Source organism: Felis catus, chromosome A1 (genome assembly GCF_018350175.1).
Source record: "Felis catus isolate Fca126 chromosome A1, F.catus_Fca126_mat1.0, whole genome shotgun sequence".
NCBI lineage: Eukaryota > Metazoa > Chordata > Mammalia > Carnivora > Felidae > Felis > Felis catus.
Genome location: NC_058368.1, coordinates 208,260,312 through 208,282,545, shown reverse-complemented (window position 1 = coordinate 208,282,545; position 22,234 = coordinate 208,260,312). Strand labels below are relative to the sequence as shown.

General features: G+C 47.2%; 1 protein-coding gene and 1 long non-coding RNA gene across 4 annotated transcripts in view; one reads left to right on the top strand and one right to left on the bottom strand.

Moving 5' to 3' along the window:
• Nucleotides 1–22,234, top strand: part of EGFLAM (EGF like, fibronectin type III and laminin G domains) — a 179,515-nt gene that overhangs the window by 142,750 nt on the left and 14,531 nt on the right. Inside the window, exons 15-20 of one of the 3 annotated variants that reach the window (XM_019811656.3) lie at nt 399–642; nt 3,691–3,802; nt 8,302–8,418; nt 10,923–11,103; nt 16,890–16,913; nt 19,868–19,946. In XM_019811656.3, coding sequence (XP_019667215.2) covers nt 399–642; nt 3,691–3,802; nt 8,302–8,418; nt 10,923–11,103; nt 16,890–16,913; nt 19,868–19,946 — 757 coding nt within the window. Of the gene's footprint in view, nt 1–398; nt 643–3,690; nt 3,803–8,301; nt 8,419–10,922; nt 11,104–16,889; nt 16,914–19,422; nt 19,750–19,867; nt 19,947–22,234 lie in introns of those variants that run through there. The other 2 variants (XM_011286450.4, XM_011286454.4) reach the window with 2 other exon arrangements.
• LOC123380207 lies at nt 8,318–9,416 on the bottom strand. The gene is made up of 2 exons (XR_006585737.1): nt 9,111–9,416; nt 8,318–8,733 (listed from the first exon to the last, which is right to left on the bottom strand). It is a non-coding gene; the product is annotated as an uncharacterized LOC123380207 (long non-coding RNA).

Sequence of the window (22,234 nt, the reverse complement as noted above, 5' to 3'; positions counted from 1 at the left end):
TAGTCTAACATAATAAGGCTCGATCCTTGCTCACGTCACACATCACTGCAGGTCAGTGAGGAGTTTGGGTGGGGGTGGCCTCTGTGCCATGCAGTCATTCAGGGACACAGGCCCCTGCCTTCTAGGGCTCTGCCAGGCCCTGAGAATCCTCCCCTGCTTCCTGCATTCAGCTAGCAGGTGAGGGACGAGAGGGTGCATGGAAGATGGTAGGAAGTTTTAGGGGTCAGACCTGGGATGCGTATAATACTCCCACCCACAATCCACTGACCGGAATTCGGTTATACTACCCAATTCACTCAGGGCAGCTGGGAAATGTAGGTTAGCTCCGTACCCAGGAGGAAGAGAACATGGCTAGTTCTGCCACAGAGGGATTTCTAACAGCACGCTTCTTTCTTCAGCTTTCTCCCTGACCATCCCTCAATTCAGAGAGTCCCTGAGATCCTATGCTGCAACACCCTGGCCTCTGGAGCCCCAGCATTACCTTTCCTTCATGGAGTTTGAGATCACGTTTCGGCCGGACTCGGGTGATGGTGTCCTCCTCTACAGCTACGACACGGGCAGCAAAGACTTTGTGTCCATCAACATGGCCGGGGGCCACGTGGAGTTCCGCTTTGACTGTGGCTCTGGCACTGGTGTTCTCAGGTAAGGGCTGAGACCTTTAGGGGCTCCTTTCCCCCCCAGAAAGCTCAACAGCGGTCACTTTGGAAAAAGATGGCCTTGTCCTGATAGCTTGCACTATTCCTGTCGTCCCTCCGTGGTTCTCTTTTCCGAAACGTGTCCTGGTGGTATGACATACTTCATTATGGATCATTCTCTCCTACTGGCAAGTTTTCCTTTTGTCAAGTAACTCCCCGGCAGGTAGCAACTCTCTGCTTCAACCCATGGATGGGCTGCCTTCATTTTGCACAAGGCCATCACAAAAACCTGATGAATTGTAGTTGATCAATCCGTGCTCCTAGCATCATTTTGTGGGCACTCCGTCAATAGAGGATGACTAGGAAAGAAGTATGAACAGAAGTTGAATGGACAGACATGCCCTTGGTGACCTGACTTTGATTTTTTTACCACCCTCTCGCATTGTTTCTTTGATGGTGACTAGATGGTTAGCACATCTCTGACCATTCTCCAGATAAAGGAGTCTGACAGCGAATCTGCAAATCACAGAGGCTCATCCCTGACCGATCTGTTCGAGAAGGCGGTGCGATGAGTGGTTTCAGTAGCATGGCAGTGAACAGGTGCTTCTGAAGTACTTGCTGGTATCTGCAGAAGTGGCTCTGGGTCCTCAAACCTTTCCTCCTGTTATCTAGCTTGTACTATTAATTTACTTAGAAGATCAATTGTTCCCGTACAGCGCGTCACGATTTTTACAACACCCTCAGAGCCTGATGATGGTGGATACAGACGTTTCTCTTATTTGTTTATGTCTCCCTCTTCGCACTGTGTTCCTTCCACGGTAGTTTTTACCCTCCAGCCAGAGGCCTGCTAATCTAATGCAGACATGCTCCTTGTTCCTATATTCGACGAATTCTCTTTTGAAACTCACTACGATGTTTCCTTCAATGGTGCCCCGCAGCAGGAAATCCAAAGGTGGTGGTTGTTTTAAAGGAAATTGCAGGCTGCATTCAATTGTAATTTATGCTGCTAGACTGTCATTTTTAGGAAGACTGCGGGAGAGCTGTTACAGCCATACATCGCCCTTAATTGCTGATCATTTCTCACGGCCGATGGGAAATGCTTGCTGCATTAGGTTTCAAGAATTCTTAAAAAGGACAGTTCATTTTTGTCCTATGGCTGAATTCCTGCACGTCACTGACACCTCCCACCTTGGGTCATGGGCAAACATTTTTGTGCCTCTGGTTATACAAAAACATCCTATGTCTCAAGACAACTTTCGTGGGTGTTTAATTGATTCAATTTACATAAGATTATGCAAAACAGTCTAAGCAATTCACGTAGAACTGTTTGTCAAGTTCAGAAGGGAAGACACCTTGAATATCACCTTGTACTTTCAAATGGCTTCCTCCTGGATAAGGAATGACCAGGAAGAGTGAGGGGGAGGGTCGGGCTCATCAGCCCTCCTCTTGGGCAGATCGCCCCCCACCCCCCACGGCTCCCCTCCATGGTGGCAGCTCCAGCTCTGGGGTCACAGACACATAGGACCTTAGTGTCCAGCATTTCTCTCTTTCCTCATTCTCTGCCTATTTGAGACAAGAAGTGTTATTTAATTTTTTTTTTAATGTAAGATATCGTTTCCCTGCCTGTCAGAAAAGTGCCTGGAAAAAGAATTCAGAGTATCAGGTGTAACGAAAAGAAGGCAAGTGCCCAGAATGTCCAAGGGAAAGACCACCCCTGTCCCATCCCCTCCCCAGGGTAACCTGACAACAGGGATTACTGTGGGCGTTTCAGGTGCCCCGTTGCAAGATGTTTATCCTGAAGATCATTTCTAAGACTTCCTGCTTGATTAAGAAAATTCAGTAAAGTCCTGAACCACAGGAAGTTGTGGAATTGGCCAAATCATTTTAACTTTAGGAAAAGGATAAGGTGGTCAAATTCATTATGAACTTGATTCAGAAATCGAGGCAATTGAAATGAGCTCGTGACGGCTGTGATCGATGTCACTGTGCCGAGGAAGGCAGGGTATTGACAGGGAATGACCTCTGCAGGACAAGAACACGACTAAGGCGGTGGTACTTATTATGGAGATGGGGCTGCTTAAAGAGTGCCTCTGGTTTCTTTATTGCATATTGATTTAGCCAAGGTGATTAAATTCTAATTGCTAAGGACAAATCACAAAAGCATTTGCCAGAGCAAAAAAATCAAGTGAGGGGGTGGAGACCTTTCAATAATTGTGCCCATTGGTATTCCTGGCAGTTTTCTAAGGATGATCCAGGACCAAAAAATAATTGGGAGGTTCAGTGAAGGCCAGGAACTAGACATCATTAGAAATACAAATGCAATAATTATCCTCTTCTTGCATACCTCACTGTCCAAAGTAGCGTGCAAAACTCTTATCGAAATCGTTTAAACTTCAAGCACTTTCATGTTGAATTAATTGAATTTTTAGTTTTAATCCTTTTCACAATATTAGACAACATGGACTCTTTCCCCCCGCCAGCATTTTATTATGAGAAATTCTAAACATGTGGAAAAGTTGAAAGAATTATACAGTAAACATCTTTATTCCTCCCACCTGTCATCTATAATTAACATTTTGCTATATTTGCTTTATCACATGTCTAGCTATCCTTATATCCATCCATCCATCCATCCATCCATCCATCCATCCATCCATCCTAATTTTTTATGCATTTCAAAGGATGCCGTAGCCATCAGCACACGAAAGAATCTGTGGTTTACACTACAGTCCAGGTAATTTTCTCATTTTCAAAGCTTGTGTGCAACTATGATCACATTTCACCGTCACCTCTCCTCCAGGACACCAGGCTCATCTTACCCACATTTCAGGCTTGTTGGAAGTAATAAAATAAAGTGATAATTGCAATGCTCCTACCATAAAGGGGTCCAATAAACGGACCGAGCGTCGCTGTGTTCACTAAGCAGGAGTGATTGTTTTCTTGTGATGGAATGAATGAGGTAGCTAAGGTTGCATCGGTTCATCAGGGCAGCTTGATGAACACTGTCCATACCACCACTGATGCTATCCCACGCTCAGCTTCCTTCCTTCAACAGGAGTGAAGACCCCCTCGCCCTGGGCCACTGGCATGAGCTGCATGTATCTCGCACAGCAAAGAATGGTATCTTACAAGTGGATAAGCAGAAGGTAGTGGAGGCAATGGCAGAGGTAAGAAGGACACGTGTCAGCGCAAACTGGGTTACTGTTTTCTTCCTGTCCTGGAGAGAAAAGCAGCAGAGTAATGGCTAAGTACATGGACTCCAGGGCCAGATTGCCTGGCTTAAAACCCAAGCTCCCCACTGGGCGAGTTACTTAACCTGTCTGTTCCTCAGCTGCGAATGGGGTCATAATAGTAGCGGTCTCACAGGGCCGTTGCAAGGATTAAGTGAACTAATACAAGTACATCGTTTATGAAATCACTTGCCACCCCCACCCCTACCGCCAATCCCTGTCTTTGTTGAGTCAGTGTATAGTGTAGTAGGTCAGGACATACGTTGGAGGTCGGGCCAGTGTTGTGGGGGCCACACATCTGGCAAGAACACAGCTCTGATGCCAGGCTCCTGGATTCCAGATCTAGCTCCATTACTTACCAGTAGTGTGAACTCAGATGGGTCACTTGACCTGCAAGTTTGTGTTTTCTCATCTATAAAGTGGGGATAATGGCAACCACAATAGCGCCTACTTTGTAGAGTTGTGCCAATTAAAATAACTATATATGTAAAATACAACAGTACACGGTCAGCACTATGTAGCTTTACTTATTCCTGTTGGTTAATAGAGTACTCTCATGACCTCAAGAGCACAGAATTTCTACTCAAATTTATAACTTTCACCCATGATCTTATTTCCAAGGTCGTATCCAAAGAAAATAACATTACAAAATTTTTCTTTAATGTTTATTTATTTTTGAGAGAGACAGAGACAGAGCATGAGCGGGATAGGGGCAGAGAGAGAGGGAGACGCAGAACTTGAAGCAGGCTCCAGGCTCTGAGCTGTCAACACAGAGCCCGGTGTGGGGCTTGAACCCACGAACTGCAAGATCATGACCTGGGCCGAAGTTGGATGCTTAACCGACTGAGCCACCCAGGTGCCCCAAGAAAATAACATTTTTAAGAAAAGATAAGAGAGATTTGTTTTAAATTATAACCTACTAGGATTCTTTACACACAAAAAATTTAGTCCCCTAAAGGGGACTTAGGGTTTCCACTATGTTAATTCCCCATGTCATTGTTCTGTGCATCACCAGATTTAAAGAGGGCGTTTGTGAATGTGGGTATTCTGATAAGAAAGTGGATTGGTAGAAAAAAGAAAAGGAATAAAAAAAGACTTTTGGTGAGGAAGGAGGTATTTAGTTGGAGAAGAGAGCAGAAGGAAGAACACGTATGTCCCAAGGCCAGAGATGGTAGTGGTGGGAGGTCCTGTCAGAACCAAGGACTTTCTCAGGATAAGAAGAATCCCCAACTGGGTTCTGCTTCAAGAGGTGAGCACTCTTCAAACCTAGAAAATGTTCTATATATGTATTTGTGGAAAGAAGGAAGGAAAGAGAGAGGGAAGGAAGGAAAATAGAAAGGCAGGAAGGAAGGCAGAAAGGAAGGAAAGGTGGATGAAGGGGAATGGATTTTAAAGGGAGAACAGGAGTAATTTCTGGGATGCTCCAGAAAATTCTAACAACTGACTTCAGTCCAAGATAGAATTAGTAGCTCACAACTATAGACTTGACTAGACTTGACTATATGTTGACTTAATATAAATTCGAAAAAGCATTGTATCTCTGTAGGCCTTAGTTACAAACATTTGTAAAACAGGAACAAAAGTTCAGAATGGAATATTTGTAGGTAGTAGGGTTAAGGCCTTTGATTATGAAGAAGAAACTCTTTAGGACACAGTATTTACTGTTGGGATCCTACAGTGAAGAGACAACACAAAGGTAAAAACCACACCTCAGAATTTCTATTGCTACAATATCAGAGAGTAAGAATTCAACCAATATGGTAGAACCAGTGCCTCCCTATTGGCTTTTTGAATGGACCAAGCTGGCTGGAGTGCTGCCCACCTGGAAAGCAGTGTGCACATGTGGGTACAGGTGTAGCCAATCTGTGTGCATGTGAGGGTGTTTTGTTTTGTTTTGTTTTGGGGTTTTTTTGAGGCAGCTCTGAGACAGGAGTGGGAAGGCTCCATGCTTGATCTCAGTGAGTTGAGCCTTAATCACATCTTCCCCCAGCAGGGGATTCTGCTCCCCAGCTGTCCATACCATGTTCAAAGGCATAGGTGACTCTTTCGGTTAGAGAGCAATGGGATTAGGAGTAGTGGTCTTAGAGCTTAGAGATGGGTGGGATGAAAGAACTCTTCTGGGGATTAACCCAGGGCCTAGGCCCCTCAGTGTCCATGCGAAAGCCAAACTCTGGGTTGCTCAGCTGAGAAATACTAACAGCCAAGGGTTGAGTCTATGCCAGACTTAAGGATGGGATGTGCCTCTGAGGGTTCCAGAAAACCCTAACCAGCAGCTTTGCTCAGGTTTTCCAACCACTTGCAGCTAAACAGAAGTGGCAGATCTAGGCGAAGCCTCCTTTCGGTGGGGTCTGTTTGCTTTTCTCCTGCGGTTCCCTGTGGGTGTGGCAGCTGCAGCCCTGTCTCTTGTCAACAGGAGGGGGGGCGGGGGGGAGGGGGGAAGGGGTGCAGGGGAGGGTTTTGATGAGAAACCAAAAGGAACCAGCTCTCACCCCATGAGGCCAGGTCCTGTTCACTGGATACAACTGTAACTCAAAGGTTTTTCAAAACAGCCTGTTTCTCTGACATCCCTTTGACCCTGCAACCTTTCTCCTTTCCACTTACTATCTTATTTTTTTAGAAGAGCTAAGACAGTGATTGGGGCCTGGGGGGGGCGGGGGCCGGGGGCGGGGGCGGTGTGGTAACAGCTCCCTCCAGGGTCAGCATTCCATCCAGCCACTACAATTCCTGAAAGGCCTTCTGCTTCTTTAATGAACACTGCCTTCCCCTCCCCCTCCCCAAACCCCTGCCTAGTTAAATAAGAACGCTGCCCCAAGGTTACTGATGGAAGGCAATTCTATGTTCCAATCAAGACCTCCATGCTGTTCCCTGGTGGGACCTGGGCACTGTGAGACTCTCCTAGATCCTGTACCTTCCTCTCTGTTCTGTCTCTCCTTCTCTATATTGACCTGACCCGAAGTCCGTTCTCCTCCCTTTGGCCTGTAATCTGCCTAAAACACAGATATAACTATTTTCTTTCTGCTTAAAGCTTGATGCATTTTGGGTAGAGGGCGTTTCTAAGCATGCAGTATCTGGCCCCTCCTTGCCTCTGCCCTTATACCTACTATATTCCTCTCAAGCCCTGACTTTGACTGATTTCTATAATTCTGACTCTTCCTTTACTACCTCCCAGACTATCTGTGTCTAGGGTAGGATATGTGCACTCCCTCCTCAAGTGCATCCAGAGTCCCCTGAGCAGCCCTTGCTGAGCTAATCCCACCTGCCCATTTATGTGTCTGGATTCTGCCTCTGAGGGCAGAAACCAGGTCTTCCTTATTTACTGTTGTTTGTCTAGCATTTAGTGCCTGGGACACAGTAGATGCCCAGTAATATTTGTTAAATTAATGACTAAATGCTGCTACTATTTATATTTCCTTTTACCATAAATCAAAGGAAATAATGATTTATGTTGGAGTCTCACATTTCCATTTATCTCTGTTTGTTGTCTTAGGACATTTTCACATTTTGCGTCCAGCTCATGTGTGAAAGAGTTTAGACCTTAAATATTATACACAGCTTGTTGTCTAGTCCACCCGTTAGAGTTTAAGCTGTTGAAATGACCGGTAACAGGGCAAGGCTTTGGGGGTTGACCTGGGTAGTTTTCTGAGAATTTGGAAAAGAGAAGAATTTCTCTACCCTTTGTAGTTGATAGCAAGGAATGCCTCCCACCCACCATGCCTTCCTTTTCTCTTGGCCTGAAGAGGTTTTACTTTTACCACTGCCTAATATAGCAATAGCTGGTCAGACTGGAATGCTGATTAATCATCCAACTCTGGGCAAAGTGCTAAATCGGTGGGCTCTCTGCCTCCAAGAGAGGCTAGGCTGCGCTCAAGCGGGTCACAAACAGCTCCAGAAGGTCAGCTACAATAAGGGCTTATTTCTTACTTGCACTACATGTCCATCAACGTTCAGTTGCAGCTCTAATCTGACACCCCGGCTGAAGGAACAGAGAGAGAGGGAGAGGGCAGTGTGAGTCACCTTCTGGCTCTGAAACCTTCTGCCCGGAAGTGACTCATTTCCCTTCTGTTCATGCTTTATTGGCTGAAGCAGGTTACCTGGCCCCACTCAAGAGCAACAGGTTGAAGGTCATCTCCCTGCAGGGAGAAGGGGCTCTTCTGGAGAAGCGCTGAATGCTGGTGGACAGTGATGCGGCCCACCACATTCACCGTGACGTGTCTATGTGGTTGATATGATGGCTGCCATTTTATAGATGATGAAACTGAGTCCCAGAGAGGTTAATACATTTCCAAACATACAAACAGGCAGTAAGGTCGCAATGCAAAATAACGTGAAAGTCCAGCTGGCCTGTTGCGGTGGGTCCTCAAGGTGTCTCTACCGTTTGGCAGACCTTACTACCTTTTCTGAAGCTAAACCGTGTTTTCGTTTTCATCTGTTGGCAGGGAGGCTTCACACAGATTAAGTGCAACACGGACATTTTTATTGGTGGAGTCCCTAATTACGATGATGTGAAGAAGAACTCGGGCGTCCTCAAGCCCTTTAGTGGGAGCATCCAGAAGGTACAGGCTTCGCTTTTGCATGTTTATTGTGTGACCTTGACTACAGACAATGGAATTAAGAACCGTGATCAGTGGAATCTGCAGGATCCAAAAAAGAAGCTTGGAGGAAGTTTTCACGTTTTAAGGTTTTCTTTTTTTAATGCTAGCAGCATAGCTTTCCAACCCCATTTTCTTATAACGTCTGCTCCTGGGCCCCCATCCAGCAGACATTCCACGAAAGCAACTCAATGAAGATGAGTCTTTACAATACATCCACCGAAGGATCCAGGCATTGCTGGGGGAGGCAGCGGGCATCAGGTGGCTGCAGACAGGCTTCTACCAAAGGGAAGGAAGCCAGTGGAGTCTCAGAGCAACTCTTGGCTCTGTGCTTCTCTCTGAGGTGCCTTTGAAGTTCCTGCTCAAGTCAAGAGCCAACTCTCATCCCACCTCCACCCCCATCCCTACCCCTGCAATTAAGCAGTTGCAGCTCATCAATCATGTAACCACGCTCTTAAGAGCAGAGATTAAGGAGTCCTTCCATAGAAGGTTCGGGGGCGGCGGGGGGGGGGGGGGGTAGAATCATGCAGCCAGTGAAAGATACAGGACATTGACCCCACACATATTTGTCTGTTATTCCTTCTCTTGGGGCTGCCCATGACCTCTCCAGTTTCGATAATATGTTTTGTCTGTAACAGAGGTGCAGGCTGACTCACCAAACCAGATTTCCAGGACCATCAAACATTAGGGAAAAAAAGCATTTGAAGAAAACCATATTCGACTGCTGGATGTTAGCTTCGTCCTGTTTTCCTTCAGCAACCAGTGGTGGAATGTGGGCCATTGATCCTTTCTAGACTTGGGGTGAAACATGAGAGAGGCTAAAATGAAGGCAGGACAGTGAAAGAAAGCCCTACTGTGATTTGCACATCTGGGCACTAGGAAGGGCCCGGTGGGGCTCTGTTCCCCTCCTCTTGTATCCCAGTGTGGAGCACAGAAAAGGGGTCCAGTCAATATTTGCTGACTCTGAGGTGTTTCCCTTTGTTGCTGAACTGTGATGTCAGCGACACCTCATCTCAGCCCATTGTCCCCCGTCAGTGGGTTTGGCCATGTTTCATCATGCATTTGAAATTCTCACTGAGAAATCAAGCTGAGATGCTAAGAGGCCTCACCCGCCTCCCTCCCGGCCCCTGTCAGGCTTTGCCCTGCCCCCTTCACGTGGCACACACAACCCTTTCCTCCCCACGTCCGGGAAAGGCCACCCGCCCCTCCCAGTGGCTGAGTCACTGGCCGTGCCACGTCCTGAAGGGGATGGTAGCCTCTTGGCCTGCCTCAAGGACGTATGACTGAGTTTCACAGTCTTTCCCTTGAAGCACGAAAAGGGGAAGATTGTAGAAGGATTCTGACTACTCTCTTGCAGCTTGTAAGATTCAAGACTGGGAAAAAGTGTTCTCCTAACTCTCCTGACACCCTCCAAGGACTAGGCAGGCCTATGGAACCATGGATTAGTGGCAGGAAGGACCATGGCTAACCTCTTAGGACCCCCTGCAGGGTGGGGGTCTTTCTGAGAGGTGTTCTGTCTCCTGGTTCTGCAAAGCCTGCCTGACACCAAAACACCCAACAGCCCAAGGTAAACACACTCTCCAAGTGGAGGGCTGAAAACGTTGGGTCCCCCAGACGTTATTTGGGGCTGGGAGACCCAGTGGCCTCTCCCTATAATTCATCATTTTCACTAGACCCCCCATTGCAGGGAAAAGGGAGTGAAGGCAATGGATCCCTCTTGTCCCAGTGAATTTGCACAGCAATGACAAGAATGTGATCTGAGTGTCACTTTTTTTTTTTTTAAATAGTGGGGAAGGGGATGTGGGGAAGGGAATTCAAGAGTGTCAGGGAGAGAGGATAGCAGGAAGGGATGGGACAATCTGGGAGACCCCACTGATGGAGCTGTAGATGACACGAGACCATCAGCCAGAAGAACAGAGCAGTGCAGGGAGAAGCTTCCCCCAGCCCCATTGCCACTAGAAGGCGTCAGTCCCCCTTTGATTTCTGCCTGCATGATACTTCGTTCTGTATTCTTCCCTACTTGGCTTTATAGCAGCACCTCTCAACCTTGGCTGCATTTTAGAATCACCTGGGAAGCTTTTAAAAGTTACTGTTGACTGGATCCTGCCCTCAGAGCTTCTGATTCCATTGATCTGGGTGAGACCTGGGGCATTAGTGTATTTCTTAAAGTCCCCCAGGCGATTCTAACAGGCAGCCAGGTTGAGAACCTTAATTTTGTATTTATTGAGACTTCTTTACGACCTCCCGGAATCTTCCAGGACCAGAGGATGCTTTACTCTCTGCAGATTCTCCCAAGGGCCACAGAGCATCACTTCAGTGCCTGCATCACTTACTGGGCGGTAAAAACAGGAACCAGACACTTTCTCTTTTATGAAAGCTCCCCCATCACATGTAGCTGAGGTTAACAGGCTGAGGGAAGCTTTAGCAGACTGCAAAGATGTTTTCTGTGTTTACATTTTCTCCCGAAGATCATCCTGAACGACCGAACCATTCACGTGAAGCACGACTTCACGCGGGGCGTGAACGTGGACAACGCAGCCCACCCCTGCGTGGGGGCCCCCTGCACGCACGGGGGCAGCTGCCGGCCCAGGAAGGACAGCTATGAGTGTGACTGCCCCCTGGGCTTCGAGGGGCTCCACTGCCAGAAAGGTACACGGGGTGGGGCGCAGGCGCTGCACCAGGGAGCAGAGGGGACCGACTTTCCAGAAGGATCTGGCAACCCGGGGACAGCCGTGCCAGTGGTTTTTATCACTGATTTCAGTAACGTATTCAATAGCATATGAGATGGTTAATTGTTACATTAAACAAGAATTGAAATGCTGAAATGCCTCTGTAACAGTAGGTAAATGGCTTCTTTCCTGAGAATCCCCTCAGGGTCTAGCCACCAAAAGGTTACATCATAGTGTAGGGGGGTTCCCAGGACCCCTGCACCTGAGCCATGCCTGTCCTCATAGGTGGAGACTTTATAGGCTGGTAACTATTTTGACCCCTTCCTGCGAACGCTATAAAGTGTTCTAGGGGCACCTGGGTAGTCGGTTGAGCTTCCGGCTTCGGCTCAGGTCATTATCTCACGGTTTGTGAGTTCGAACCCCGCTCGGGCTCCGTGCTGACAGCTCAGAGCCTGGAGCCTGCTTCCGGTTCTGTGTCTCCCTCTCTCTCTGCTCCTCTCCCTCTCATGCTCTGTCTCTCTCTCTCAAAAATAAATAAACATTAAAAAAAGGTTAAAAAAAAAAAGTGTTCTGTATGTGGCTGAGAAATCGCGCCAAATACAGAAATGTATAAATCCTAAATAGGTTGCTTCAAACTACAAGTACAAATAGCCTTCTGTAAAGTGCTGTTTTTCATGCTGTTTCCTCTGTGCCTCAGTTTCTCATCTGTAAAATGGGAATAACCAGGCAATAGTGTCTAACACAGTAGTGTCCTCATTTAGTCCACATGAGACAATGCATATTGCGGAGACAATGCCTGGTAAGTACTCAACCAGGACTAGCCATGTTGTTACTGGGGAGAAAAATAAAATGCACTACAGGTGCGGTGAGCTACTCAGCTCCCTACCTTCCGTTGTCTGAAAGCTAGAGCAAGTCACAGGTGGTGAGTCCCTGCTGGACTGAGATTTTCACATCTGCCCCAGGGAGGCAGAGGCCACGGATCTGTTATCTAGAAGAGGCCTGCCAGCATATGGTTATCATATTGGGCCATATGGATCTTCTTGTTTCCAACATCAGTATGATCTCACCTGTCTGGGAACTAATAAAAAAAGGTAGACAGGCCAAAGGAAATAAGGCAGGGGGCAGCCTCAGTGAAGGGATGTGCTCTCTCTCTTTCCTGTTTATTTCCAGGTTCCCGATCTTTATCAGAATTAAGGCTTAGGGAAAGACTGTTAAGTTACAGGTAGATATTGCGGTATATGGAATGCTAGGAGAAGTTGTTTTGCAACAGTCTTGGGAAATATGAATGCTAATTTGCTGGCTGGAAGCCTGAGTAGTATTATATTTAAATGAATTCTGAAAACTGCCTGGCAAATTATATGAAATATATTTATTAACATAGCTCACCCTAGCGGTGAACCTCCAAAGAAGAGTAATTGATCCATTTCTGAAAGATCCTGATTATAATTCTAACAAGCAAATCGTTGTTTAGCTAATAGTGGGTACTTGCAGAGATTTAGTTCGAGAGTAGCCCATTCATTCAGAAAATTGAGTTTGGATTTTACACATTAGTGTTTGAATTTCCTGGGTCTCCAATTTTACCACAGGCAATTCAGGTTTGCTCCTGCCTTAAATGCTAACATTAATGGTCAATATATAAAGTCCAGGCCTAAATGAACATGCAGCTCTGAGAACGAAAGGAAGAAGGACGGGATAATTTGTGATCTTGTTAACCCTCCTTGCCCGCTGTAGAATATCAGCCATGACAGGTGCAAAGCGCTCACATTTATAGCTTCGTAACTGTAGGTTCTGGTTCAGTGAGAAACACATCTCACCGGAATGAGGAGTCAGATCTCCATGCAGGGCCTGGGCCTCCTGGCAAGATCCAAGGGAATGGACAGCAGCCGGGGGAACCTGAGGGGACGTTTAGGCCTCTTTTTCTGCAACGTGCTAGGCTAGAGTCAAGAGTAAAACCCAGGCAGACTATGAGCTCCCCTTGTGTTGTCTCAGTATTTTTTTTTATGCTTTGAAATAAAGATAATGCTCCTGGCAGAATGGCAGCTGTTGCCAGCCCTAGGAAGATTTATACATGGGGAGCATGGCCTGTATCATGTCTTCTCCCATCATGTGGCTTGAGAGGATTAATGCGCCTGGGCACAGGTTAGGCTGTTAAGGACAATTTTCTTCCAGGCCCCAGCAGGCACCCAGTGGTATGCAGTTGTCATACAGACTCATTGGGGTGAGCGTCTAGTCCTGAGTAAGGATGGGAAAGAGAGGGGAGAGAGAGAGGCAGCTACACTCCTCCGTAGAAATGCATAAGAACATTCTAAAAGTTGGGTGGATTCTTAGTTGGGGAGACCAAGAATACTTAGAAGCCATCCTTGGTTGTCAGGATGAATCTTGACAAGTAGACAGGAGACAGTCTTGTCAAATCCAGCAAGGTGATCCCTAGCTTCATAAGTTAAAAGTTTAAATTTTCCCCCCTCCCTGACAATGTTTCAAAAGCAAAAACCTATTCATAGTATCCCCTCCAGAAGTTAAACCGGTCCTTTTACATCGAGCGACATATTGCAGACGTCACCAGCATCTGACCTCATTCAGTCCATACCACCTCCTTCAGGAATTTCGTTTTGGGGATCCTCGTGAGTCTAGTTTTCTCCAACCCGGTCAGGGAGTTTGTGGCAGGCAGGCGGTTTCCACGAGGGCCCTCGCTGGGAGATGGACACTCGTCCTCACCACTTGGTGGCACAGGAGGACTGGAGCCAGAAACTCACACGAATCCTGGAGTGGTGCTAGACACTCAGACCATCGCTATGGTTTGGGGACCTCCCCCTCTGTTCTTGCAAGGCTGAGCCCAGACGGAAGTAGGGATCGGGCTCCCGCTGAGCTCCTGGCTGCTCCCAGGGCACAGCAGGCTCCCCGCAGCGCCAGGAGCTACAGAAACCTGAGCCTCTCCAGCCCAACGTGGGGAACCCACCAGGACAGGAGAAGCCAGAAGTTCTTCCCCCCCCAAATAATTTTTATTTGATTTTATTAAAATTTTTAAAATGTATATATTTTTGTCGAGTTAGCTAACATACAGAGTATACAGTGTGCTCTTGATTTTGGAGGTAGATTCCCATGATTCATCGCTCATATACAACACCCAGTGCTCGTCCGAACGAGTGCCCTCCTCAATGCCCATCACCCATTTTCCCCTCTCTCTACCCCCACCCCCAACCCTCAGTTTTTTCTCTGTATTTAAGAGTCTCTTATGGTTTGGCTCCCTCTCCATTTGTAAGGTTTTTGTTTGTTTGTTTGTTTTTTTCCCTTCCCCCATGGTCTTAATGTTAAGTTTCTCAAATTCCACATATGGGTGAGAACATATGATATCTGTCTTTCTCTGACTGACTTATTTCACTTAGCGTAATACCCTCCAGTTCTATCCACGTTGCTGCCAATGGCAAGATTTCATTCTTTTTCATTGCCGGGTAGTATTCCATTGTATATATGTACCAGAAGTTCTAACCCCCAGCCTGCTTCTAACTTCAGGTGCCTACAAAAACCATAAGGCCTGACTTTGGTGATTCTCTCACCTTCCATTTGGGGGCTCTCACTCTTAGATGCCTCCTGCCACCTCAAATTTAGGCATCCCATATAGCACCCCAATACTGAGACCCCCTTCTCATTTCACCAGAGGGGCATCACCAAGTCCTCCCTCCTCATATAATGTATGCCCCATCCTAAGGGATTTCTGTTCTCTCTACTCTCATCCAGATTTACCCATCTTGTGTCCAGTCCCTCAGAGTTCCTGTATCTAAGTAAGTGACCAGCAAGTTAAAGCAGAGTTTCACAAGGCTCGTGTAAAAAATTAGGTTCTAACAAATATTAATGACTGCTTTGAGGACACACACACACAGACACACAGGCAGACACACAATCACATACACAAAATGGCAGTGGGGTTCCGTGGTCAAATAAGCTTGGGTAATCCTGAGCAACCACAATTAAACAGCTCTCTCTTCTGCGGGACTTCTCGGGGCCTTGGCAATGATTCGAGTGCCTACGACAAGGGTACAGGGTGCAGCTTCTTCCTCCTGGGCTTCTCCCAGCCAAGGGCACACAGGCCACCTGGGAAAGAACCCAGCCCTGGTCCTCCCTTCCCTTCCCTGCATTGCCGAGAAGCTTGGGCTCAGATCGTGCAGGACCCTGCAGGCCACTAGATGGGGGTGTTCCTCTGTAGCAGGTGGGCTGTACCCCACTCACCACTGACAGCCAAACCGGTTTGGTCACATATTTGTCAGGGAAGCGCAGTCCTAAAAGATAGGGTCTTGCCTCATCATTACAGATACACCACAAATGCAACATTTTGAACATTATATATTGTATTTAGCAAATGGACAGCGTATTGCTGGGTCTGATTTAGATGATTTTGTTATTTATTTATTTGGTCCCAGTGTATGAAAAAACAGTTTCAGTAAATATAGGCCATAATATATAAAAACTCAGTATATAGAACCACAGATTAAAAAAATATATTAATTATGCATAATACAGGGAAGTTTTTCCCCTTGGGATGCTGTATCATTAAACAATGGAAACGTGGGGGTGGTCGGCCTAGATGTTGCTCTCGAGATCCTTGACAGCTGGTCATAAAGAAAAAGGTATTCTGTTGTTGTTCACTCTGTGCCTACAGAGTAGGCGTCATGTAACCAAGAATTCTGTACCAAGTAGAACTTTCCAGCAAGGGATGGAGCTGCCCTGTGGATGAGGGAGTTGCCACCATCGGGATGGTGTTGGGAAAGTCAGATCACACCCCCCCAGGGCCTTCCTCTGCTGTGGTCCTGTGAGAGAGCCAGCACTCCCGTCAAACTCTTTAGAGTCTTTTGGGAATTTCAGGTCCCTCAAGTGGAAAATTCGCTTTGCCTGGCTTGGATGCTGCTATTCATTGGGGTATTTTTTTTGTGTGTCAGCAGATGGCACAAGCTTCTGGGTATAAATGGAAAGACGTGACAAAAATATTTGTCGACTAGTGTAGTTGCCGCAGAAAAAAAGACCATGTAGAAAAAAATTAGATTAGGATAAAATATCGTCGTGTTTACAATATTTAAATAAACCACAAGGGCCAGAAAGGGCCAAGATGGTCATTTCTGGCCCTAATGTTTTAGTATGGAATTAATATTTCTCCATATGTACTGCCTACAGTGAGTACATTTTCTCCATTTTGTACTCAGTCATGTCATTTCTGGAGCATCCCCCTGACGTTTGTTAATCACAAAATAAGCAGCGTTCTTGGATCTTCCAAAGGGGAGGTGAAGGTGGGAATTGGGGTGGTATTTTTCCACTACAGAGAGAAAAGAGGCAGCTCTTTTCGTCTTTTCCTCTTTCACATGTAGTCTAGAGGCAAGAAAAGTAATAATCATGGACAAGGTAAGTGACTCTTTAGCAAAGAACTACTTCTGCAGGTTTAGAATAAATGGGGATTGTTGGTTGAAGGTCAGGGGAGCCTCGGAAGTGTCAGACAACTTACTTAAATCTCTTCTTTGCCCAGCCATCCCCACCCCCACTGTTCAGTGAAGACTTAGGGAGATGAGTCTGTGACTTGGTGTAATCCTGCTGAGAAAGATCCCAGTGGTCCCTTTGGGATTCTTACTCACATTCCCCTAGGAGGGTGAGCTGGGCCCTCTGCAGGGATCTATGAGGGAAACAAGGCTGGTTTTCAGGGATCTGCAACCAAGAGAATTGGGATTTTATAATGACTGTGGAATTCTGACTTTCCCTATTCTGTTCCATGCTGGCACCTGGCAGAGTGTGGGAACTACTGCCTCAATAGTAAGTACAGTACGTTCCACGAGACACTGGGAAAGCACCCCGGGTTCGTGCCTGGGAGAGTTCTGGCCAGGCCACGGGCACAGCACGGGCCGACCACATGCAGAGGGATCCGGGGAAATGGTGAGGGCCTCGGACACTCTACCAGGGTAGTGGGAATCCTCCCTCTAAAACCACCAGCCCTGAGAATGCGCTGGTCTCCCAGCTTGTCTCAGGAGGAGCCTGAGCCCCAGAGCCAGGGGGCTTAGCAGGCAGCCGGACTGGGCTCACACGGACCCCTTTGAGGCTCTCCGTGTGCAGAGCTGATGACACGTGACAAGAACATCCTGACCATTTCAAGGAGTCCAGGGGAACGATGGATCTTGGCCACAGGCCCGTGTCCGTGGCCAGTAACAGCAGGGATGGGCCCTGCCTGTGCCTCTCTCCCTGGGGGTGAGCCAAGCCCAGTAGGGGAGCCTTGGCTATGTTTAGCTCTGGGAACGAGGACTCGTCAGCTTGGATAGCCTCTCCCTTTTCCTTCTGGGCACTCGTATCCTGATAGTAGGGGCGCGCTTCCTAGCTGCAAGCCCCCTTTTACCTCATCCACTGTTGCCCTCTCATTTCCGCTTCTGTTCTTCTGGGTCCTTCTCTCCCTGCCTGGCTTTCCTGCCCTGATTTCTTTCCCCACCTGAAGGCTGCCTGTCCACCTGGCTCTCCTTTCTTTTCACACCATCTCCCTTCCTTCCTTATCGTTTTCTTTTCGAACCTTTTCCCTTCTCTTTCCTTCTTCCCATTTGTTTTTCTACTCAACTTGTGCTGTTTTGCACCCCACTCTTTTTTCCTCTATTTCCCCTCCTTTTCTTCCCCTCTTCCTCCTACGCACTTTAACCAGAAGGGAGAGAGGCTGGTGGTGCGACCAGAATTTTAAGCTACAATAGCCCCCCGCTTATCTGTGGGGGAAACGTTCCAAGACCCCCCAGTGGATGCCTGAAACCACGGACAGTACAGAATCCTATATATTCTATGTTTTTTCCTGTAAGCACTTACCTACGATAAAGTTTAATGTCTACATTAGGCACAGTAAGAGGTTAGCAACAATAACTAATAATAAAATAGAACATACATGTAACAACACACGTAATAAGAGTTACGTGACTGTGGTCTCTCCCTCAAAATATCTTATTGGACTGTCCCCACCCCGTGATGCTATGAAATGATAAAATGCCTGTGTGACGAGATGAGTGAGGTGGAAGGCGTCACGCTCCTACTGACTTCCTGAGGGTTGTCAGGAGGATGGTGTCCCTCTGCACCGCGGCCGACCACAAGCGACTCAAAGTGTGGACGGCAAGAGCCTTTCTGGGTTCTAATAGGCCCTCTCAGCTGGCTGCCCCCTGTCCAGGGCTGTGCTGCACCAGAGAGCAATAGACCAATTTCTTCATAGTTCCCTCAGAAACGATCTTAAACGTTTCACTTCTCTTCCTTTGCTTTTCTTGTTTTCTCCCTTCCTTCCTTCTCTCCCTCCTTCCTTACTTTTTTTTTTTTGTTTTGTATTTTTTATGAAAAGATTTTGGGAACTTGCCAACAGAGGACCTTCTATTGGGGCTCAATGTCATCGGGTTTGAGCGTTTGCTGTTGTCTCTCTCTCTCTCTCTCTCTCTCTCTCTCTCTTCATGTTTAAGAAGTTATGCTTCAACTCTCCTACTGTTCATAGTATCAGATAGTTACACACATCCTCTCCTGGGTGTAGAGTCAGCTCAGTGTCTCCTTTGTGTCAACTGCGTATTTTTGTGAAACTAGAACTCATTTTATAAGCTGCCTTAGGGGCACTTGGGTGGGTCAGTTGGTTGAGCATCTGACCTCAGCTCAGGTCATGATCTCACGGTTCATGGGTTCGAGCCCTACGTTGGGATCTGTGTTGACAGCTCAGGGCCTGGAGCCTGCTTCGGATTCTGTGTCTCCCTCTCTCTTCACCCTCCCCTGCTCATTCTCTGTCTCTGTCTCTCTCTCTCTCTCACTCCCACAAAAGTAAACATTGCAAAAAATTAAATAAAAAATAAGCTGGATTTTCGTCTCTCATCTCATACACATTTCTTTGAAAATGAGATTCATTCCATGTTAATTTCCTTAAACTGTCATTTCTAAAGAGGAAAAGATATTGCTAACTGTGTGGAAACGGGTGATTCCTAAGGAAAACAAAGTGATGAGAAATTAGAAAGAAGGAAACGTACTTCTAAAATACTGGAAAGTTTTTGCTGAGTGGGCTGAGGGCCAGAATTAGGGAGAACCCATTGGCTTATGGTCTTTTGCTGTCTTAGCTGTGTGATCTTGGGCAAATCCTTGATGATTCTGTGCGTCATTTTCCTCTTCTGTAAAATGGGAATAACCAACCCTCCTTCATACTCCCTGCTACTTCATGGGATTGTAGTGAAGATCCTATGAAATGTAACACTGGGAGGTGATTTGTTAAAAAAAAAAAAAAAAAGAGTCATAAACCTTATCCTGCCCACCTCACCGATCTCTTGAGGTCATGGCTGAAGGAGTCCTGGGGCAGATTGGCTTCAAACAATGCCGTCCTGGTGGGCTTTGTTCGGAGAATGTTTTCTCTGCCTCCCTTGGAGAGCATCTAGGGTTATCCCCAGCTGTTCCCCACATGGCCCCGGACCTGCTTTTTGGATTCCAAGAATAATTGGGCACAGTTCAAGTTTCAACATATTGCAAGGACTTCTCAGTAGTGCTGAGGCCAATAGCAGTGACAGCCAGCCCCAGGGAGGCAACCACAGGGAGACACCAACTCCCAGCCACGACAGGCAGTTCTGAACCTGGCCAAGTGCATGTGCAGCCAAGAGGAAGGGGCTGACAGGTTGTTAAATGTCCCATTTCCAGGAGCTGGCTTCCTTTGTATTTTCCTGCCATGTGGTTGAGGGCTGGGGTCAAGGGAGCCATACTCCATGTAACCTCCATTTTCTGTTCTGTCTCAGCGATCACAGAAGCCATCGAGATTCCACAGTTTATCGGCCGCAGTTACCTGATCTACGACAATCCAGACATCCTCAAGAGGTAAGAAGTTACAGCAGGCACCATTCTCATCTCTGTGGGGGTAGATTTCGGAGTCTTTCCCAGACTTTTCCTTATCTTACTTGCCGGAAGATAACTCCCAAAGAAGTCCTTTTTGCTGTGGCCTCGGGGGGGGGGGGGGGGGGGGTGCGGAACACACACACCATAAACATAGAAACCAGAACAAAACAAACAAAAAACAAACTAAACTTGAAAAATGCTGCCCTTCGAACAACCCCATTACAAACAGCCCAGACCCTTTCTGGTCAAAGGGCCTGGAGAGAGAAACTACCCAGCTCCAGGATTTGCGATACTCGGGCTTTGAGAAGCAAGAAGGTTATGAGTATGAGTCCCCGGGAGGGACAGTTCGCTTCACGTTATCCTATGGCCACAGTCTGCGGTTCTGCCCGGAACCATTAGCCCAAGCGCCCCAGTGTTCCCGCGGCCAGCCAGTCTTCAAATGCAGGTGCCGCTTTGTATCTTCCTTAGCAAAGGTCCTCTGTCCTCTGCAGGCTCTGGCCCACTCAGGGAGCAGCTTCTCAGCTCTCACGTGGGTACAAGGAGAAGCCCACGTCCTAGCCGTGGCTTTCAATCCCTGGCAGCAGGAGCTCCAGCACTGGTCTGCAGTCCAATTCTCCTGGTTTGGAGCATGTTTACAGGACAAGGGAAAGGCTGGCCCAGGCCAAGTCTTCGCCCTTGTGAGACGCATCTTTGGTGCTTTTGGTTTGCCCTTCTCTCCTTTTTCCTCCTCTGGTTCTTTGTAGTTTATAGGGTGCCACCCCCCCCCAACCCTGCCACCAACACCATCATTCTAGAATTTTCCTTCATCTTCAGGTTGACTGTGTCTTAACAGACTAAGGCAAAGCTTTAAGCCAAAGGCACCCAGTTCTTAGGGTGGAGTCTGGGGGCTTTTAAGGGACAGAAGTAGTAACGAGACCTTTTCTTGTGGCATTGGATGTCCCTGGTAACTCGAAACACACACCAGGCAGGCATTGCTTCATTTCTTTAATTCCAGGTTGTATTTATCTAGGTTGTCCTTGCATGGGGCCTTAGGAAATATGGATTCCCAGCCGAGAGAGAGCTTCTTCCTTCTTTAGCACTTTCTCCCCCCAAAACGGAAGGGCATTCAGTCCCCAGAAAACAAGGCAGTGTGAAGAGGGCCCAAGTCTTGAGCACCCTGGTGCTTAGTAAGAGGCACCGGGTGGTTTGGGGGAGTAGAGGGGTTTGGTGAGAGGAGGAGGTGCAGGGCCCCAAACCAAAGCAATTGCGTGTACACGCATGTATATGCGATGTGTGTGAAGCTGCAAGTGGAAGTCAAGACCAGGGTCTGTTTCAGTCAGATGCCTTTGGCTGCAAGTAACAGAAGACTCAGCTCAAAATGTCTGAAAAATGAAGGGCATTTATCACATCACATAACAAGCGGTCCAGACTTAGACTGGTTCCGGGGTTGGTTAAGTCAGCGATTCAACTGCATCATCAAAGAGTAAGTCTCTTCCATCTTCCTGCCCTGTTATCCTCAACGAGTTCCCCAACGGCCCCGCCCTTCATGGTTATAAGACAGCTGTCCATAAGATGCTCATAAGATGGCTATAAATCAGGGCAATATCCAGTGGAAGTAAACATTTTTTTTTCATGTGCCTTTTTTGTTTTTATTTTTTAATGTTTATTATTGAGAGAGAGAGACAGAGCTCGAGTAGGGGAGGGGTGGAGAGAGAGGGAGACACAGAATCCAAAGCAGGCCCCAGGCTCTGAGCTGTCAGCACAGAGCCCAGCGTGGGCCTCGAACTCATGAACCATGAGATCATGACCTGAGCCGAAGTCAGATGCTTCATCAGCTGAGCCACCCAGGCACCCCAACATCTGACTCTTTTTAAAAGGAAAAGAATCTTTCCTAGAATCCTCCTGATAAATTTCCTCTATCTCATTGGACAATATTGGTCACATGGCCACCCCTAAACCAATCACTGCAAGAGAAGTGGAGCCATTAATGATCAGCTTATACTAGTCAATGTATCCAGAGCAAGTAAAAGAAGTAAGGAACTTGGAATAAAAGATGGAAAAAAGCAGATCTCTAGTGAGTAGGCCAGGGCTGGATTCTCTGCACCCGGCCTGGTGGCAAAGTCCCCATTATGGACCCTGCTTCTCACTGCTTCACTCTAATGCGCTCTATGGGGACAGTAAACTTGATCTCTTTCTATGTAGGTCGGGCTCTTGGAAAACCTAGACAAAAGTCCCCTCCCCTGTTCACTGCAGATAAGATGGTTTGACTGAATGATTTTTCAACTTTACAG